The sequence below is a fragment of the Brachionichthys hirsutus genome, chromosome 20, assembly GCF_040956055.1.
Source record: "Brachionichthys hirsutus isolate HB-005 chromosome 20, CSIRO-AGI_Bhir_v1, whole genome shotgun sequence".
In the NCBI taxonomy this organism is placed as follows: domain Eukaryota; kingdom Metazoa; phylum Chordata; class Actinopteri; order Lophiiformes; family Brachionichthyidae; genus Brachionichthys; species Brachionichthys hirsutus.
In genome coordinates, this window is record NC_090916.1 from 9,136,126 (window position 1) to 9,156,436 (window position 20,311).

The 20,311-nt window shown below is 46.9% G+C and overlaps 1 protein-coding gene across 1 annotated transcript; it reads right to left on the reverse strand.

Annotated features, from left to right (window-relative positions):
- Positions 1 to 470: 470 nt before the first annotated feature.
- LOC137909658 (apolipoprotein B-100-like) lies at positions 471 to 14,190 on the reverse strand. The gene is made up of 26 exons (XM_068754118.1): positions 14,136 to 14,190; positions 13,857 to 13,901; positions 13,173 to 13,285; positions 12,943 to 13,088; positions 12,684 to 12,831; positions 12,247 to 12,399; positions 12,017 to 12,141; positions 11,856 to 11,941; positions 11,308 to 11,758; positions 11,120 to 11,234; positions 10,455 to 10,601; positions 10,137 to 10,348; positions 9,819 to 10,038; positions 9,565 to 9,723; positions 9,288 to 9,491; positions 9,022 to 9,189; positions 8,642 to 8,844; positions 8,293 to 8,454; positions 8,085 to 8,215; positions 7,794 to 7,989; positions 7,529 to 7,701; positions 7,257 to 7,432; positions 7,056 to 7,162; positions 6,589 to 6,962; positions 1,797 to 6,499; positions 471 to 1,691 (listed from the first exon to the last, which is right to left on the reverse strand). The coding sequence occupies exons 1-26, from the start codon at positions 14,188 to 14,190 to the stop codon at positions 585 to 587; spliced, it is 9,879 nt and encodes a 3,292-aa protein (XP_068610219.1). The 3' UTR covers positions 471 to 584.
- Between the last annotated feature and the right edge of the window lie 6,121 nt (positions 14,191 to 20,311).

Below are 20,311 nucleotides of genomic sequence, written 5' to 3' on the forward strand. Positions count from 1 at the left end.
CCCTCCTAACCGGACCTACACCGTCCACATGGTGATCTGGATCAGCACCAAAAGGTTCTAGATTGTTCTTGGTATCTTTATACACCAACCGCGAAAAGTCAAAGTGAATCAGAGTTGATTTTTAACTGACCTTTGAACCCATAAATGGGTTTAATGTTAAAATGTAATATTTGTTTCTGACCTCATTCTGGATCAGAACCAGAAGACGTGTTTCACGATGGTTCATATCGGACCCCTTTATGACTGTGTGAATTCAATGCAGATTTGACAAGATGTGATTTTAAGTAAATGGGAAAATCCAGATTTCTTTGTAAACCTGTAAGGATGCCTGATTGTCAGATGTTAAAGAACGAGACATCCGTGCACTGCAAATGGTCTTTATTGAGTGAGACGTTTTTAAATAGTATAAGACAAAGTGAGCACAGATGAAAAACAAGTCGGCTGTGAAATAATTTGGTAAACAGAGTCGCATTCTGGGCACGAAGAACACTTAACATGCATTTTGTAATTTTTTTTGGATAGTCCAAATTTCCTGCTTCTTTAACAACACAACAGTTAACGGAGACGCTGGGATAAATGGTCAATCAGTTACGCTTGGCTACAAAAGGCAAAGGGACGTCCACTTCCACCTGTCTGTCCCCGACTTTAATATATGGCTGAAAATGTTCGGTTATGTCTTGAAGTGTCTTCGTGACATCGTTGAGGAAAGCATTTATACGCTTGACCAAAAAGTCGATCCAGGAATGGATGGACTTTTCTAACTGCTTGTGTCGAGGCAACATATCCGTAAGTTTCCGTGAAACAGCGTGGTGATATTTTTCAATAATTCTCAAGACCTCTTCAGCCCGTCTCAGAACCTCTTGTGTGAAAGGGGAGTCAAAGACATAGCCGTGCAGATCATTCTCAAACGCGTTCAGGCTCTCCCGGTTCACAGACTTTAGGGTTCGGAGGAACTTCGCGCTCTTCTCCAAGGTAAACTGCAGGAATTGAGAGAGCTTCTCAAGGATCTCTTCCAGCTGGATTTCGCCCAGTTTTCTCACAGTGGCGATCGCTTGGTACCGGATTTCGTTAATGGCTTCAAAGAAGGCATCAATCATTTCTCTTCCACTCACCACGAAGTCGGAGCCAGGGATGACAAATTCCAAGGAGCTGAAATAATAAAGCGCTTCTGAAAACACGGAGTTAATCGGAATGTTCTGAACAACCTGCTCAGAAATATCGGCAATGAAAGCGCTGAACTTCTGGTAGAGCTGCAGCCCAGACAGTTTATGTTCATAACCGGGGACCTGGAACCTGGTCTCTCTCAGGAACGTGACAACAGCGTCAAAAATAATCTCCACCTTCTTTTTGTATTCTTTTAGGGTCACGATGGCCGAATCGGTGAGAGTTTTCACCGTGTCAGACGAATACACGGCTGCAGCATTGTCAAAAGTTGAGATCAACATCAGTTTGCTCCGCTCTTTGGCCCACTCGACAGAATCCTGGATGATTCCTTTGTTTCTATGAATTGCGTCGAGTACTAGTAAAGGATAAATGATTATAAGTTCCACAACTTGTGGTCCCACTTTCTTCATTTTCAGCATAGCCTCATTTGGGATCTCCATATTCCAGGTCGTCTGAACGTTGAGGCTCTCGCCGTTCTTCACAGACAGCTTAAGAGCTACGATGTCGACATCTGTTTTCGGTTCGGACTGTGGGGAAGGGCAGACAGGACACGGAGATGCATTTTAGTGAAACATAAATACGCAATTCAGATTTAATTACAATCAAAGTAAAGTGAGCGGAAGCTCTCTTACCGGGAAGCGACCGTAGAGTCTGGCTTTGGCTAGCGCTGGCTGCTTAGTCTGCATCTCGAGTGCGAGGAATCCCGCAGATGGAGAGTGCATCGTGAAGAGGAGACCGTCCTCAGGATTTCCTTTAATTTCTTGGACTACCTCCATACGGTTATAAAACAGCCTTTCCTTGCCCGAGTTGATGACAGAGATGGACACGTTTTTGTAACCTACAACGACGGTCCCGTCATGCTTTCCCTCTACGAGGGCATGCTTTACCGAGAGGTGAGATGTCATCGCGTATCGGTCGGCCGTGCTCACATCGACCTTGCCCTCGATCTTCCCGTTTAGGGTCCTGTGTTCAGAGGTCGTAGAGGCATCAAATTTGGCGACGAAGCCGTCCCGGGTGAGGATGCTGCTCTCGGTTTTGAACGTGAGCATTGCTGTTTTCACCGTGAGCTCACTGGTCAGATCACCCATTACCGGGATCATGATGGTTTTAATCTTGGGCAGGGCGATCTTTGGAAGAGAGAGCTTGCGAAGGGCAGATGGGGCGTACATGGAAGGCATCTTGATGGCACTGAAATCAGGCAGAGGGATCGTGAACGAGGACTTGTCAATATTCAACATTGGAACTTTGTAGGCGGGGACTGTGACTGTTTTCGGCATTTCAATGCTATATTTTTCATATTCTGCCTTTGCTGTATCAAAAGATTTGCTCATCATGGCTACAGCCTTATCCTTGCCGATGAGCAGGTTCTTGTTCATAGTCTTGACGTTACTATTGATGCCATTGATAAGTGGTTCCAAATTAATGTCAATGGTGATCATCTCTGGGTTCTTCCTGTATTTCAACTTGTAGCTCGTGTCAAATGTCTGCTGAGTTGTGATCAGGACGTCGCTCAATCCAGTGTCTTCCCACAGTGAAAAGTCTTTGACTCTTTGCGTCCTCATACCAAAAACTCTGACATCTATTTCAGGAATACTGATACGCTCCTTCAGAACATCCAGATTTGCCTCGCCATTAATTTGGGTAACGAAATTAATTTCTCCGTCATCATTATCCATGGTGATTAAATGGGAATACTTGAACTGGTTGAACCTCGCCAGACCTGTTAGGCTAGCCTGCTGCACTTCAGAGTTCAGGGTGACTAAGACGTCGTTCTGGAGATCAATTTTTCCATACAGGTTGAATGGAAAGGCAACCTTGACATTTCCCTTGTTCTTGGTGTCAAACACAAACTCGCCAAGTTCCACTGAAGCGGCGACATAGTTTAGAAGAGCCCCCTCGACAAGTCCGACAAAATCTGCTTTGTGAGCGGCGGCGAAATCAATTTTCAAGTTTTCGGCCTTCGCTTGCAACTTCAGCTCTGCCACGCTGTTCTTCATGATGGCGGTGTCTGTCTCAACCTTGGCCTCGACAATAACGTGGCGGAAAATGCAAATGTCCACAAGCACTTTTTCCTTCATTTTGAAGCTGTTGCTGTCTGTCTTACTCTCGAAGGTCACTTTAGCTGTGTGCAGATCCATTACCACCTCGAAGTCACTCTGATGGTTTTCCTCATCTGAGAAGTCCTGAACTGCGTAATTTCCATTGGCCAGATTGTTGATGGTCAGATGGGCAGTGCCGTCTTTGAGGAGGAAAACAGTCTTTTGACTCATTGCCATTTCACTGAAGATGTTGAGCGCTGGCACGTTGACGTTCTGGTTGAATATGTTCGTGGCATCGACGTTGACAGAAAGTCCTGAATCAATGACAAATAATGCCTTGTTGACCAGATCTGCTGTGTAAATCTCCGTCTTGGCTGTCGCGGTAGTGTCGGCAGAAACTTGAGCTAACTGACTGTCCAGAATCATTGTTCCTTTGTGGTTAAGTGCGAAGCACGAATGATTCATTTTAATGTTCTCAGAGATGGACAGAGGATTCATTTCAGGTGCTACAAGATGGGCACTGGCATCCATGGTGAACTCAAGAACCTTCAAAGTAGATTCAGCGTTTGAGATAAGGTTCATTTTGAATTCTGGCATGACCGATGAAGTTGTGGCGTTCTCCATGCCAGCGGAGGTCCTGAGCTTGTAATGGGGAGATGTGACTCTGAACTCTCCGTAGAGCTTTCCAAAACAAGGAATCTTGCTCATATCCGCCACTTTGTCTTTCAACTCCATAGTGAATGCATCATAATCAAAAGATTGGATTTCCTGCACAATTCTCATGAGGTAATTGCTCAAGCCATCAATCAGCGGTTTCAAATCGAAGGAGAGCAGTTCATTAACAAACTTCTGAATGGTTGCCATCACTTTTTTGGCCAGAGGCTGGATGTCAATTGATCTGAGGCCGGCAAATATAGACTGAATCCTTTCCCTCACACGAAACTGCCTCATTAGTTTAACAATTTCATCCATGATGGCTCCAATCATGTTCTCAACTTCGTAGCTGGAGAGGATCTCCTCTAACTTGTCGTAAATCTCATTCCAATTTTGAGAAAAGCCATACTTTTGGATCCAAGCCATAATAGTGTCTACCACTGATTTCAACTTGCCAATGACTTCTTCAGTTGGGAACTTGGCTGCCAACTTGGCAACAAACTTGTCCACTGATCTCGCAAAGTGTTTCAGGTCTCTGGCAAAACCGTTGAAGTCAACGTTGTCAACGACTTCCTTCAGTTTGGACACTTTTTTCTGAAACGTGGCACTGATCTCATATTTTGTGTCGATGTCACTCAGTGTCTCAACGGCATGGTCCATCAGCCCCGTCATTGTATTCACGATGCTTTCGATAAGGACAGGCAGATCCTCGACGAATGGGATCTGGATGAAATGGCTGTCGCTGTTCTTGTCATATTTCACAAATCCAGAGACGTCGTAATCTTTGCTGTCGTCACTGAAGAATGGGGTTGAGGCAGCGGTTCTCATCTCAATGCCAATGCTCTCTTCAGTGTTGTAGGCACTCATGTCTTGAACCAAACTGTGTTCATCGACCTTGGATGACATCTTCAGCACCATGCTTTGCTCCTTGAGGCTCAGCACACTATTGAACTTGCTATCCATACTGGTCTTGATAGTGGGACTGTCTTCCAGCTCATGGGTGGTTGAGGCTCTGTAGTCAAATGAGTTTGTGATCATCAGGGGTTCTGCTTTCAGGAGAAATTTGCTGTACAGATCGCCGCTCTGCTGCCCGTACAGATACATCACGCCATCTGACTTGAAGATAGCGTTGACGTCCAGAGTAAATGGTGCAGCAACTGTCTTTACTTTGCTGTCCAGATGAAGATGCGGTGATTTGAAAGTAGCTATACTGTTAAACTTAATGTTCAATCCATCAACGTCCATATCAGTGGCATGCGTCAGCTCAGTTCCCAGGAGATTACCATTGGTGTTGCATTTTGCAGACAAAACCGCGTCAACAAACTTGACTTCATAGACGTGCCTGAGCGCTTCGTGTGAACATCTTCCTATGGTGGTTCCAGTCAGCTCCATGTTGTAGGGCTCTACCTTGAAATTGGCGTTATTCACAAAGTTAACTTCCATGATTTTCAAGTTGTTTTTTACGGCGAACGAGGCAGTAAAACCCTCCATCTTAACTGTGACGTCATGCATGTAGGAGTTCTTCTCGTTCAGGACATTGTCAGTCTTGGTGTGGAGGCTGAAAGATTTCAGCGTGAGGGACAGCGAGTTGGTGTTTTCGGTCCTCATCTCGTTGAGGGATCCGACAATACTGCTGAAGACGTTAAAACCGTCCTCGTTCAGTCTGAGGGTCGCTGTGTTGATGGTGTTGATGTCAAAGAGGTCACCCTTCAAGATGCCGTTGAGAGACACTTGTGTGGTTGCAAGCTTTCCGTCAACGCTGAGCTCAGCCTTGTTCTCTTCAACGGCTCCCTTAGTGACGAGAGACATGGTCGCACCAGAAGTATCAACGCCGCCATGGAAAACATGCTCAAAGGTCATTACGCCGTGCTGAGCAGTGGTTGTACAGCTGGTTGCGAGTCCATTCACGCTCAGGGACAAAGTTGCCTTGTTAGAGGCAATGCTTGAGAAGATATTCAAGGAGGCATCGGTGTTGATATCCAAACTGGTAGGGTTCATGGAAGCAATGAGCACAGAGGAACCACGGTTCGCTGTGTCATCAGCTTGATGCTCTACCCTGAGGTTGGCCTGTCCACCAGAGGCAGTGAAGTCCATCGTGCTACGAAGCATGCGTTCATCAGCCTTGGTTACGGAGTCGGAATGCATGGTCAGTTTGCCACCGTTGTAATTCAGGGTCGTCTTGGTGGTGTGCTTGATGGGGTCCATGTTCATGTTGGTGTTTGAGTCAATCGCGAGCTTCTCTTTGGCATACGATGCCGTGATCTTGTTTCCGAACTTCACGACCTCTGAGTTTATCCTCAGCGTGCTTTCCAACCTGGCTTCTTTCTTCGCCGGTTCAACAGAGAAGGTGTGCAGATATGTGGTGGTAGCGGTCACCGGTCCAACGGTCAAACTTCCATCTGTGTTGACATCTCCAGAGAGCATGGCTGAATCCAGAGCAACCTGGGTGGTCACAGTCAGGGAAGTCTCCAAGCCCAGGGGGGTAAAGGCATACACATTGTACTTCCCTGTTGACTTCACTTCATCTGCGATAGTAAAGGTTTTCATGGAATTAAAACTGGTCCTCATCAGCATGTGGTTCAGGGAACCGTCTAAGGTCAATGTCATCGTCTCCGCGTCTGTGTCCGTCATTCCCATTGCGCCTACGTAACAGATTAAGCAGCACAATATTAAATAACAGCAATCAAACATTGCATTATTAATCTTGAGAAAGCCACAAAGATATAATTACCGGCGGTGGAGAAGCAGAGAAGCTGGATTGGACTGTCAGCCAGCATGTTGAACTTGGCCATGTAGTCAGGAGAATCCTCGGTGTTGTTACCGGCGGACGCTGTCGCCTTCCATTTATAATAGTTGCTGCTGACCTTGGCGGACGCTTCCAGCATTCCCATCAGAGGCAGGGTGACAACATACTTAGACGGGATGGTGAAGGCAGGGATTCGGATCTCATTCGAGGTGAGCTCCATGCCCAGCTGAGGCACGGCGATCTGCGGGGTGGCGATCATTCGGGGTATTCTTAGCTCCTCGGATGATTTGCCTCCATAAGGCAGAGGAACGCTGAAGGTCACTCGGTTCTTGTTGAAGCTGTATTTGACTGAGCTCTCACTGGTGACAGCATGAACGCAGGACGTTTGTTATATTGACGTGCAATTCGCACTCAACGGGTAGCTAAAATGTTGGCGTGCGTATTTCACTTACAGGTTCATGAATAGGTTTTTGGGTATTTCCACATCGTTCACCATTTCTCTCAGCCTCTCAACGTAAGGGACGTCGTTCTTTATCTTGTCCATCCAGATATTGCTGGCCTGGTGATTAAAACAACAACAACAACACGTTCCTCATCCACAAATCCTGAAGTCAAGGTCTGTTAAAACGGCTCCAATGATCAAACGCTTTCACCTCAACTGCCTTGTTGAAGATATGACGCAGTTTCATGTCAGTGTTGACAACCTGCTGGTCCATGGCGTACTCTGTAAAGTGCGTGATCCAGGCGTAGAGGACGACGCCGTATGGCTCCAGGATAGCAGTATCGAAATTTGTCTTGGATTCCAGTTGAACCTCAGCCTCTTTTCCACCTGGTGCACAAAGGAAGCAGTTTTACACGGCAGCCGTTTTTAATAAAAATCCATTTCCGAAGCGCCTCGGCCCCATTTGCTTTAACAAGACGCTACCGTATTTGATCTTGACTGCCTGATTGGAGAAGCTCTCGCTGAACTTGACGTCGCTTTTGAGTTCCATAGCGAGCCCGTCATCTTTGCTCATGGTAGCGGTGATGGCGGCATCGGAGCCGAGCGAGGGGACTAGCAGCTGGAGCTGGAGCATGCCGTCGTACATGGCCTGAAGCCTGTGAATGATAAAAGGTTATTTAGCAAACGCTCGAGCATCAGAATTCTGTACGAGCTAAGTAGCCTCAGGTCAAAGGCGGCGTCGACTCACTTTGCACGGCCGATGAGCGAGAGCTGAGGCACGTTATTGTCAGACAGCTCCAGGGTAACGGTTTTTCCTTTGGCGTTGCTGTCGGTCATGGCGATTTTAATGGCGGCCTCATAATCAGGTATCTGGATTTGGGTGGTGAAAACGTTCCTGTTCCGGTTGTATTTCATGGTGACTGTGGCCTCGGTGGGCGCAGTGCCTGAATTCAACAAGGGGTGAAAAGTCAAGTTTTAATCATGGAGCAAAGTTACGGCGTATCTTTTCTTCTTTAAATCTTTGAGACTCTTCTTGTACCCTCGATTCTCAGAGCCAGCTTCAGAGAATCAACCTTCTGGCGGCCGTCCTTCCCTTCGCTGAGGAGGTTGTAGGAGACGGTGGCCGTATACTCTGAGATAAACGCCGATGGCTCAATGCGCACAAAGTAGCTAGGATGGAAAGATCAACGCTCAGCACTTTAAACGTGAGCAAAAAATAATCCCAGATATTTCAGAAAACAACTTACGTGGCCGTTCCACTCATGGGGAAGAATGAATCATCTCCAGCGTTGCTATGACTCCTTCTCCGGCAGAAATTGACTGTCGGGTAGAGAAGGCTGCAGCTGCCCTCGCCCAGCATGTGGCCGCTGCTTATAGCATGACCCGCGCTCATAATCTGCACCGTGTTGCTATTTCGAAGAGAAGACAACGGAACTAGTTTCATTTTGTTGAATGAATGAGCGAAAAATCCATCTGCAGGAGATGTGCACTCTATTGAGCACCCTTCTAGTTTCTTTTTCCAAACAAAAGCCTTTTCCGTGTTTTACAAAAGCAAAAAAATATATATATTAGAAGAATATTTTCTCTTCTTGTTACCTGATTCTGAACTTTGCGAGGGTCTCTGGGTTGGGGATGGAAAGCTTGACCTGGTTCTGGTCCACGGTGATCTTGGCGTTGAATGTGCTCTCGTGGTACATGTTGGTGTGTATCTTAACGGTGGACGCCACAAACTCAGGGACGTGGACCCCCATCTGGGTCACGAACTCAACCCCGAGAGAGGGCATGAACACGAGTTCTTTCTGTGAACAAAATGTATAAATCAGTCGCAGTCATGAGAAATACAAAAGAACGCAATGACGCTCTCTACCAATAAGAACTACTACGACGTGATTATTATTATTATGGGCTTCATTTAATGACATTTGTTTAGGTTAGAGTATAGGTGAGAGGTTGCGATTGCGAAATGGAACGCATACCATTTTCGGAGAGATGTTAAAGCCGCCCTTTGCACCAGGAGTAAAGGTGCCCGACAGGCCAAACGTCAGGGGCAAGCCAGACGCTGTTGGCAGGACAAAGTTGTTGTCCATGAAGATGTAATGGGCAAAGATATCATTGTCAGTGCCGGACATCAGCTTAGCCATGATCTGGAACCAAAAAAAAAAAAAAGATTGAACTCTGTAGTCACGGAAAAGACGTGCACGTCAAAAAACGATAACTGGACGGCAGGAGTTCAGGAAGGTACCTGTCTCTGAAAGGGCCCAGAGAACCTTTCAGCGTACATCATGAGATTCTCGAGAGCAGACTTCACTTCACCGCCTTTCATGTAGCCCAGTTCCTCTCCCATGATCCTCAGGTAGGCCATGGCCTCCGGGGACTCCTGACTCTGCAGATCTTTCATCAGCTTATTGAAGTTGCGGGCAATTTCTCTGCCGAGATTTTCGGGAATCTGAGGGAAAAAGTTTTAATATTTATTTATGAGATTGTTCAGAAAAAGCATGTTGAGTGCAAGAGTGATCTACCTTTCTTCCTTCTGATCGGCGGCTACCCATCAATCCCTCCAGCTGTGGGATCTTGTCCATAGTCCAGTAGAGGGTTTTGGACAGCGTGTCGGGGAAGAACCCATTCGTTCCAAACAGAGCATCGATGGTTGGCTCAAAACCCTTTCCTTGCATTCCAATCTGTCGGGGAAAAGAAACTCAATCTCAGATGACTCCTTGACAATTGCAATTTAGCTTTGAATGGGTAGGTTTTGTCAAATATATTGCTCTATTACCTCCCAAATATCCATGCTGAACCCGAAAGCTTTCAGGGTGGTCTCCAGCAGCACCTCCCTCGGCAGCTGACTGCTGGGGTCGAAGATAACGTTGCCCTGAACGCCGACCCCCATGTTCTCATGCGACACGCCCATCTTGTAGTTGCGAGAGTCGGCGGTGTCTTCGTTGGACACGAGCGAGTCGATGTCCTGCAGGGCAACCCGTAACTTCCCACCAAGCCTGGGGCGATTGCATCAAAGAATTTGGTTAATTGTTAAATTCTGGCCGCATTTTCATGGGACGAAGCTTAAATTTGTCATCGGGTGGTTCGGCCTTACTCCTGGGTCTCGGCGTCCATGGAGGTAATGATGTTGAAGACGTGGGAGGTCACGAAGGACTTGACCTGACCGTTCTGCTCCTGCTGAAGCAGCTTCTTCACCATCTCGACATCGCTGTCCTGGGGATTCTTCATCAGCATCAGATAGGCCGCCAGGCGCTTCTGCACAGCGCCCTTAGAATACTGGCTGACCCTCTGAAGGTTGGTGCGAACCTGGATGTTTGAAAAATTAGCTTGCTGTCACTCTGTTTGCCAAACTCCTCACTGAAAAACAAGGAAACCACGATGGCGCCCATCTGCACAGTCGTGTATCGGCTACCTCGTCCGTGACAGTCATGCGCCTGAACGCCTGGATGGCGGCCAGCTGCACAGACAGCGTGGTCGCGGGCTGCCTCATGCACCTCAGCAGGGCGGTCTTTATAGCGGGGTTGGCAGCCTCCATTGCTTCTCCCATATTACCGGTAACCTGCAACAAGAAAACAAGCTGATGGATCTCAGCCCAGGGAGGCATAGGTTCAACCTCGTTTATGTCGCGCATACGTCGCGTGAAAGACGCCGAACGTTAGATCTGGAGCTGCTATTTGCTGTGATGTAAAGTTCAGCCTGGGAAGTATTTTCTGATTGGTCGGGTTTTAGGGGCGGTGCCTGAGAACCTTCTAGTTTTACAAATGGTCTTCGTTGAGAGCTTTTTTTTTTTTTTCTTCCGGTTTGTCCCGCCAGGGGTCGCCACAGCAACCCAACCTTCTCCACTTCACCCTGTCCTTTGCATCGTCCTCCCTCACTTCGTCCATGTATCTTCTCCTAGGTCGTCCTCTAGCCCTGTTCCCTGGCAGTTCCATCCTCAGCATCCTTCTACCGATATAGTCTCCGTCTCTCCTCTGGACATGTCCAACCCATCAAAGTCTGGTCTCTCTGACCTTGTCTCCAAAACGTCTAACCTTCACTGTACCTCTTAGTGTCTCGTTTCTAATCCAAGTTACCTACCCTCAAGGCCAGGAAGGTGAGCTCTTTCTCCCCGGCACAGTCTTTACCCAGGAGGGAAGTGATGAAGTCAGAGACAGCAGTGATCTCGGGGGTGATGCCTTCAGCCTGGTACAGCCTAGACAAAGTTTGACGTTTTATACAATAAAGCTGTTTTCCGATTGGAGAAGGTGAAATGTTGCTTTACTCACTTCCTGACTATGTTGCTCAGAGCATACATGATGGGCTTGCTCTGCTTGTACTGAGCCATGGCCAGCATGTCTTTGGCCATGAGGCGGGACGGGTTAGCCATCAGCCCCAAAGCATAGACAGCTGCGTCGACCTCCATGGCCGATCTGTCAAAGGTCATGAGGCTCGTCAGCATGGCGCTGGTGCACTCTGGGGTGCCGCACTGAACCAGAGCCTGCCACGTCAGGGCGGCCGACTCCGCCATCATCTCGGCGACGGTCGATCTCAAGATGTCGGCCTTCAGGCCTCGCAGCTCGGACACCAGCTTGTGGAAGATGGCGGGCCGGCGCTCGTTGTCCACAAACTGCTGCAGGCTGTTCATCTCCCTCAAAATATCCAGGGCAGCATCCTTGGTTTGCACAGGGGACTTGTCGTCAGCAACATCCATGGGCAGGAACCTGACGTTGTTCTCATCTGCGTAGGTTTGAACACAGGCGGCGAGGAAAACGCTGACACGTGACTCACTGAACGCATTTGATGTTTCAGAAGTTATTTAAAAACAAATACTCACTGCGGTCAAAGACTCTGTCGTTGATCTTGGCGGTCTCCCTCAGAGTCATGGTCTGCTTCACCTCGGTGGCGATTCCAAACTCGCTCCTGGAGGCGGGGGTGAGATACGATTAAACCTCTCATCGGATCAGTTGAGACAAGAAAGGTTGCTTTGGAGCTGACTTTTGGGAGAGGGGCCGGAAGACGTGTTTCTCCGTGCAGACTCCGCTGGTCATGTGCTTCTTGTGGTTGTCAAATCTGTAGCTGCAGGTCTGGGTGCTGCCAATCATCATGGACAGAGGCCGGTTCTGATGGCAGAAACAGTTCAAACCATGACGCCACGGCTCCCTGCAAATGATCTGCCCACGTCTTGGCTGGAGGTTACTACGGCAACGCTTTCTTAATTCCCTCACCATGCCAGTGACGAGGGCCAGAGGACTGGTGGTCTGTCTGTGAGTGAAAAAGGAGGAGCATCTGGAAAGATTCCTGCTGACGGTCACATCGGTGGCGATGTCCTTCCTGCTGTTGACAGTGAAGTCGGTGGGACAAAGGCCGTGCACCGTGGCCTGCAAATGAAGACGTCGTTATCGAAGACATGTTTTGTTTTGTTTGATTGCAATCACTCTGGATCGGAGTATTTAGTGATCGGCAAGAGTCGTTCCCTCCATCACGACAGAGGGCGATGATAAAGCGAGATAAACTTATCTCGGACTTCGACCCGCAGCTCAGATAGTCGGCTTATCTGCTCATTGCGCAACTTGTTTATCGGGGCATGAGTCTGTCACAAACAGAATCCGCTGACCTCGCTTGATTGGTCATTGCTGTAAAAACAATAAAACATGGCATCTACCATCAGTGCGTTCCTCTCCTCCTCCATAACGGGCACCATGAGGGTAGAGACGATCCCCCTCTTGATGTTCAAGATGTTGACGGGCTCATCATCCTCCGGGAAGACTTTGACATCGGTCAGTCCTTCAACTGTGAACTTCAGGAGGTTCCTTTTGGGCAGGAGCAGATCATTGGCAATTGAATCAGCCTTTCTAATCTCATATTTCAGGGCTGGAACATAAAGATGGAAACTCAGTTCTTGCTGTAATAAGGCGACCTACTTGGCCATGGCAGATTTGAACGCCTCGGCTCCATCAGCAGCACGGTACTCCAGGGTTCCGTCAGTGTCCACACCAGAGATCTCGCTCAGAGAACATTCTGTAGTGCGCAGGATGAAGCTGCAGGTCTGGGGCACGTCAACCTCGACCTGTGCAGGGATTAGATAGAGCTGAGCACAGCCGTTTTCCTTTGAGGATCACAGGACAGCTGCGTTTACGGGATTGAAACCTACGTTGCAGGAGATCTTGGGGCCGCTTTTGTTGTCCGTCGGTGTATTCACGCCGTTAAAGGATTCGACTTGGTAGTCGTACACAAAGCGCCTGAAGTTCTTGAATCTTTTGGCCACTAGAAAGTGTTTCACACATCTGTTAGATCACTAATGGTAAAGTCTTCAAAGGTCACATATTAGAACCTTTTTTTGGTTATAATTATAACCCTCTTTTCTGCTTCAAACAGCTCTGTCAGAAAAGCTTCTGAAAATTATACCGAAACAAAATTCATCACAGCTGCACGTTACCATGGTAACCGGTCAGGTGACTTTTTTTTCTTTTAGCACACACTAAAACAATTTTCACAATTTTCACTGGAACATTTAACACCAAAAATAAACATTATCCACTCTCTTCTTCTTCTTCTTCTTCTTCTTCTTTGACTCATGCACGAGCCACAGGTAGAGCATGAACGCCCGGAGCGCAGACACGGGGAGAGTGCACGTACATCTTGTGAATGCCCCCCCCCACACCCGTTGTGATTTGACAAATTAAAAGACTTACAGAACTGCACAAACTGGATGGTTTAATTTAAAGCACCAAATATTAGCGTAGAAACATGGGAAAGTGTTTTTTTTCCATAATATGTCCCCTTTAAGACTTACTTGACTGTAAGTAGTAACAGTAAGATTTAAAACACAACTTACAAAGGCAAGCTTGAGAGTGATCCTCGACATTTCCCGCATCTTGCTCTGTCGGGGAGGAAAGAAATTGTTTGCTTTTACTGAAAGATCACTGAACACATTTGAATCAAGAATAAGGAATTTGTTAAGTAATTTTATTAGGAAAAATTGACTTGAATAACAACTGCCATGGCAAAGTATAATTCTTTTTATTATTTTGAATGTTCTCGCCGTAATTTCTTAGTTTTAACTTAGTGACAAGATAATTAAATTAAATTGCTTTCATTTGAGAGTGATACTTACGAGCTACTGCGTATGTGCCCAACAGCAGCAGAAGGCAGAGCTTGGTACCCCCCATGGTGGGATCGGTAAAGCTCCTGGAAGCCTGGACGTCAGGAGAGTCCTCTTTCCTCGAAGACTAATTCTAAAGACTTGTCCCGCTCGCTTTTATACTTCTCAAATCTTCCAGGATGAGATTAGCACGACGTGCGATTGTGTTGCCCCGGTTTCAAAGTCTGAGCGGTCCTTGTGGCAGACCAAAGGTTATAGTGTTCAACAAACCAAGATGAGTCTGCCGGCAAGGGGAGGGGGCTCCGACCCGATGTCAGGCCGCCTCCTCAGCCCCCGCTTCACCGATTCAGAGTTGTTGTTCTTTTCCGTCTTTTCTAATCTCGCATTTTTTATAGGAAAAAGACAATAAAATAGAACCTGTTTACCGATTTAAAAATGCTCGTTATCATATCAGTGTCATAAAACATCTCACAGACCCTGAGTCAGTAACTTTGATTGCTTGATCAAAGGGCAGATCGCTCAAGTGCACTCATTCAGTGATATTAGAGAAGCAAGGGTCGTCATTTATTCTCCAAATTTCAGCGAAGGGATTGAATTTGGGGGATTTGATCAAGTGAAACGAGTGATGACAGACGCCGATCCGGCCAATTGAGCGTGAGGTAAATAAGCTGCGGCTCTCCGCTGAAGGTTTGTAGGACAAAGGTGACGCCGCGGCGTCCACAAATGCATGAAAACATCCTGCAGAAGGTTAGGCAAACCTTTGCCCCGTGACAGGTGGACATCACGATTCCTACTGATACACGACCTGGGTCACCTGCTGGTCTTTGTTACCTGTACCTGTACCGTGTTATCAGCATGTATCAGATCATGGTACTGAGCTGAACACGCACGTGAACAAGAAGAAGATGAAGAAGAAGAAGATGAAGATGAAGATGCATGGTTATTTCAAAGGATGGACTGGAGAAATCGCTTCAGACACGGAGAGAACATGCAAACTCTACACAGAAAGGCCATGTTGGGAACACCGGGGTATGAACCCATGACCTGCTTGCTGTAACGCGACAGTGCTAACCACTGTGCCACCTGTAACTGGTATGGATACGGACAGGATCCATGACAGCGGCTCTGCAGTGTACTTTAGAATCAGTAGGGGGGAAAATATCGACTTATGTGCTGAGAAGACTGTTGAGCGAAGCTGAATTTGAAAACGCGCTGTGATTGGCTCAGACAGTCTGCTCTGATTGGCTGAACACGTAAATCACGGCGGAAGCGAAGACTTGGAACAGCGGCCTCAAAGGTTCGAGCTAAACCGGCGGCGGTTCGTCGGCGCTTTGCAGAGGTTTCGGTGCGACACCAACCCAAAAACAGCTGCGGTCGCTTCAGCGTCCCCGTTGGACGGAAAACACGGACTTAAGCCTGTCCCAGATGTGGGCGGGACACACCCCGGAGAAGTCCCCAGCTCATCACAGGGCTAAAGAAAGGCTAACAACGACCCGCCTGGGTTTGATGCATTTCTGAGGCCGGTCCGTGACGTTGATCGAAGTTATCTGAAGCTCCACAGTCACTCAGTTGAGCACAGATCAATACAGTTTGACGCCTTGCATGTGAGCCATTGTGTGGCTGCAGTAATCCTGAGAGCCGGTCCGGTTTATAACCTGGACTTGTGTGGTCCTTGTAGTTGAAGCCAGTTCCACCATTTGTTTTATAGGATTCGGTAAAACGACTATCGGTGCATCATCCTGACTGATTGTCGACACACCTGGAGCAGAGACTAACGGGCTCGGTCATCTCAAATGTGAATCAGGTCTGAATTAGACCAGGACCCATCTTCAGATTAACTTTCATCCCAATCCACCCGGCAGTTTTTCCTCTCATCCTGTTAACAGACGAACGGCGTCAGAAACCGAACCTGCGCGACGGAGGTAATAATGGCTGAACGTGTTCCTAATCCGTTGCTAGCCATGCTAACATGCTAAAACACATGTCACGCTAACCAAAGCACCTCGCCCTGTGACACGGAGGGAAAGTTAAAACCAACTATTTCTGGATATTATCTGCACCTTGTGTTGACAAAGTCGACCTATTGCCTCAATCCGCTATCGCCGAGCTGCTGAAGGGGCCACTGGGTCGCAAAGGAGTCACTGTTTGCCCTGCGCCTTATTGACAAGTGATATTTACTATGAATGTAATATTGATTCATTGATTCATTTGTCTCAGAAAACTCAGCATCAGCTCCAGCAGCTATTTTAACTGCTAAATATCTTAGCAGGAGGAGACTGGAGAGAACCCTGCAGAGCCATCGGGAGGTGGGTGAGATCTCACCGAGACTGGGCCCACTGAGTCTGACTCACATATGGGGGGGGGGGGGGGGGCATACCGAGCCCAGGTGCGTCTGGCATCCTAATTTCCATCTCACTTTGATCTGCAGCCCTCATTAGCAACAGGCAGAGGGGGGGCAGATGTTAGCGCAGAGAGATGAGCTCTGAAAAGTGCAACAGGTGTGTGTGTGTGTGCGCGCGCCGCGTGTGTGCGTGCCTGGCTGATTTCACCACTGAGCTTCCAGGACGCATCACTGGAGTAATTATCTGCATAAAAAACTACAAGCGTTTTAAAATACATTCTAGAAGTTGCTCAAGATTTTTTACTTTTTGAGAAAGACATTCAGATTGAACTTTAATCCCAATAATAAATTATTTTAATAACATTCCCAGAGCCCCCCCCCCCCATGCACACACTGACTCATATCTTCTATCTAGTCATTTCAGGAACTGCGTGATAACATGTTCCAGCGCTGCTCCGGATCAAAGGTTCCAGTTCCTTAATCCGAAGGGATCCAGCGGGTTTATTTTCTGTCGCCGACTGTTTATTTAATGACGTAAACACGTTGTGTTTGCTTTAAGAACGCTTCAGCGAAGAGAAGTTCCACAAACTCCACCAGGTCAGCCCCCCCCCCGAGCCGCAACATCAGCCAGATGTGTAATAAAATACCAAATAAAACAAAGCAGCTCCTAATCAATGCGCTGAGAAGATGCGATGAACACGAGGGGAGGCTTTACACAACTACAGGATCAACCTAATCGATTTTTGCTGCTGATTGATTCACAAACAGTCAAATAATGGGGGTATTACATAAAGAAAATGTCCCAGTGACTCCCTCTGGCTGCAAACAGACACTGCATTTATATCTGTCGGCATTAATCTTTATGTGTTTAAAGCTCTGTAATCCTATTTTTACAACATTTTTAATTATTATATATTTTGACTTGTAAAAATTTTATTTTTTTCAACCATATCTGCAGGAATCAATTTCCCTCACTACATAAATAGATTTTTGTGACCTCACATCAATTTGTGTCTCATTTATAGACGTAGGCAGCTGCCAAAGTCCGTTCCCTGCAAGCAGAACTGCTGCCTTTCGTTTAGAAAACACACATTTCACAACACGTGAGATACAATATCTCCACATGCATCACATTTTGTTGGCAGTCTTTTGAAGTTATGACATCATCCACCGCTTTTCTGTCCATCGTTGAATAAAAATGACGCAGAATTTGGGTTTGTCTCCAATTTCTTCACCTATTTGTTGGCTAAAATGCAAGTTTATTGATCTGTCAAAATGATTGAGCAAATATTGGGCAAAAGTCCAGACAAATTGAATCAGCTTTATCTGGAGCTGATAGATAATCCTACAGAGCAAAGTTTATCACGTGCCCACAGAACATATGCATGACTGCAGGATGACACCCCGGATGAGTCGCCAGCTCGCCACAGGGCCACACAGAAAGACAGACAACCATTTACACTCACACCTCTGGACAATATGGGATCGAACAATTCACAGATCCCAGAGAGAACCCGCGCAGACTCCTCACAAAAGGGAATCGAACCCAGAATCTTCCTGCTGTGAGGAGACAGCACCAACCACTGCGCCACCCTGCCGGCAAACGATCAATATTTATCATTTAGAGTGCTGTATACTGTTAATTTCTTTACCCTCGACTCCATTTTCTTTATCATTCCATAAAACTGGATTCAGTTTTTTTTGTTAAGTCTGTCGATACTTTAGAAGCTATTGCCTTTAAATGACGTAATGAAATAAACTATTTATATAAAAATAAAATACTTCCTTTTGATTAGTAATGGAGTAACACACACATAGAAAGTACCTCAAATGTGTACTTAAACTCTATTTGATATACTTTCCCTCTCTTTGTGTTTATGTAGCTTCACGAGGAAATTAAAATATAATAGCAGATTAGTTTAAATGCTTATTTCGTAACATATGTTAAAAGTTGAATATTGATGCTTCATCGATCCAATCTGAATGACGCGTGCATTGCAGCAGTGATGGAGCGACAGCGCCCCTACTGGTGCAGAAATGGAACTGCACAGTAAACAATGAGCACTTAGGAAGGGTTTGCGTATTGGCTTTTTCAAGAGTTTAAATGCGACCATAGTTTAGTTTAGTAGACAAAGTCAATATTTGATATTATATCAGTGGCAAAATGATTAGGAATCAAGAATTAAACAGCCAAATTGACATTTCCATAGATGAGAAATCACTGATAATAACTTCTTGTCTTTTGTTTAAAGTTTCGGAATGGATGCCTTCACGGCAGAGACAATATGCTAAACCGCCCTCGAGAGGGCATTTCAGTGAAAATAAACGGGAAGACAAGCTCTATAGAAAGCATGATGGCTTTTCATACCAGTCCAGGGCCTCCTCGCCATCTATAAGGCCAATCAATAATTGAATAAAGCAATCCCGCTTTTGTGACAGCGAGTGGCCACCGAGCTTTTGATCTGCTTTACTCCGGCGACGACGGGTTTCAAGTTGCAGCAACCTCAGGCTGCCCAGAGACTCCCTCCCTCCGGGAGGGAGTCTCCCAGGGAGAGACAGGCGCTCCATGTGCTTATAGACACAGGTGTCAGGCTTCAGGCGGACCCACACACACACACACAGTTAATTATTGATCCACTAACTGAAATGCTGACATATACACCGTCCGTATTGACGGACTGTCAGCTTATTCTTATTTATTTATTCATTCATTCATCTTCCGAACCGCTTTATCTGTACCCGGGTCGGGTTGTGCTGGAGCCGATCCCCGCAGTCAACTGGCGAGAGGCGGGGCACACCCAGGACAAGCCGCCAGTCCATCGCAGGGCCAAACAGTCACTCACCCAACACACACACACCGGAGGACAATCTAGTGTCACCCATTTGCCTAATTTGCATGTTTTTGTTGGTGGAAGGAAGCCGGAGAACCCGGGTGGAACCCACGCAGACACGGGGAGAACGTGCAAAGTCCTCGCAGAGAGGCCCCAAGTCGGCTTCGAACCTGTGACCTTCTTGCTGTGAGGCAACAGCGCTTTACTGCTGCGACATTATTGTCCCCGGTCGGATACAGGGACGGGTTCTGTCCCACCTATCCCATCTATCGGGTTTTGAATTTCTCCAAACACTGTTAATCTTTTCAATAAACCTTGAACAAACATCAACGATGGCTCAAAATGGTCCCCTTAAACTTACCATTTAACAGGAGTTGGAAGTATTTTATACTTCACTAAGTAATATTTTTAAGTACTGCAAATACATCAATCTTTTATGAGAAATGCATCCTTGCAGGGATCCTGAGTAATCCATGCTTGTAATAAATCGATAAAGAACAGATGTGATTGATACTACGGTGTTTATATTTAAAGTTTAACACCATATAAACTGTCTGGGTGTCGCTTTTTTTAATGCGTCTCCTAGTATCAACATTTCCCCTCAAATGTGAACCATTTATTTAAGATACGGCGCTATAAATAGTCTCCAGTGACAATTTTCCACCGGACGCCGCTGCGACGGTCTCTACGATGGAAGCAGCGAGTGTGGACGGATCCATTCCGTGGGCGAGGAGAGGGGGGTAGCGAGATGTACCACCTTTAAATTAAAGATTGGTAAATCATTCTAGAATACTTAAGAATAACGCCTACATTTACTTTACGGTGTGATTTATTATTACAAAGCGCGCCGACTTCTTCCAACAACCAGACGGAGCCTGTTTGACGACTCCCGCAGAGGGGCCTCCCCCCCTTCGGGGTAAGGTGGGCTCGCCGGATGAAAGCCGAGCTCTGAGCCACATCTTCCGCTCCACGGCAGAGGCGCGCGCCGCGGAAGCGAAGGTAGGCGCGAGCCGCAG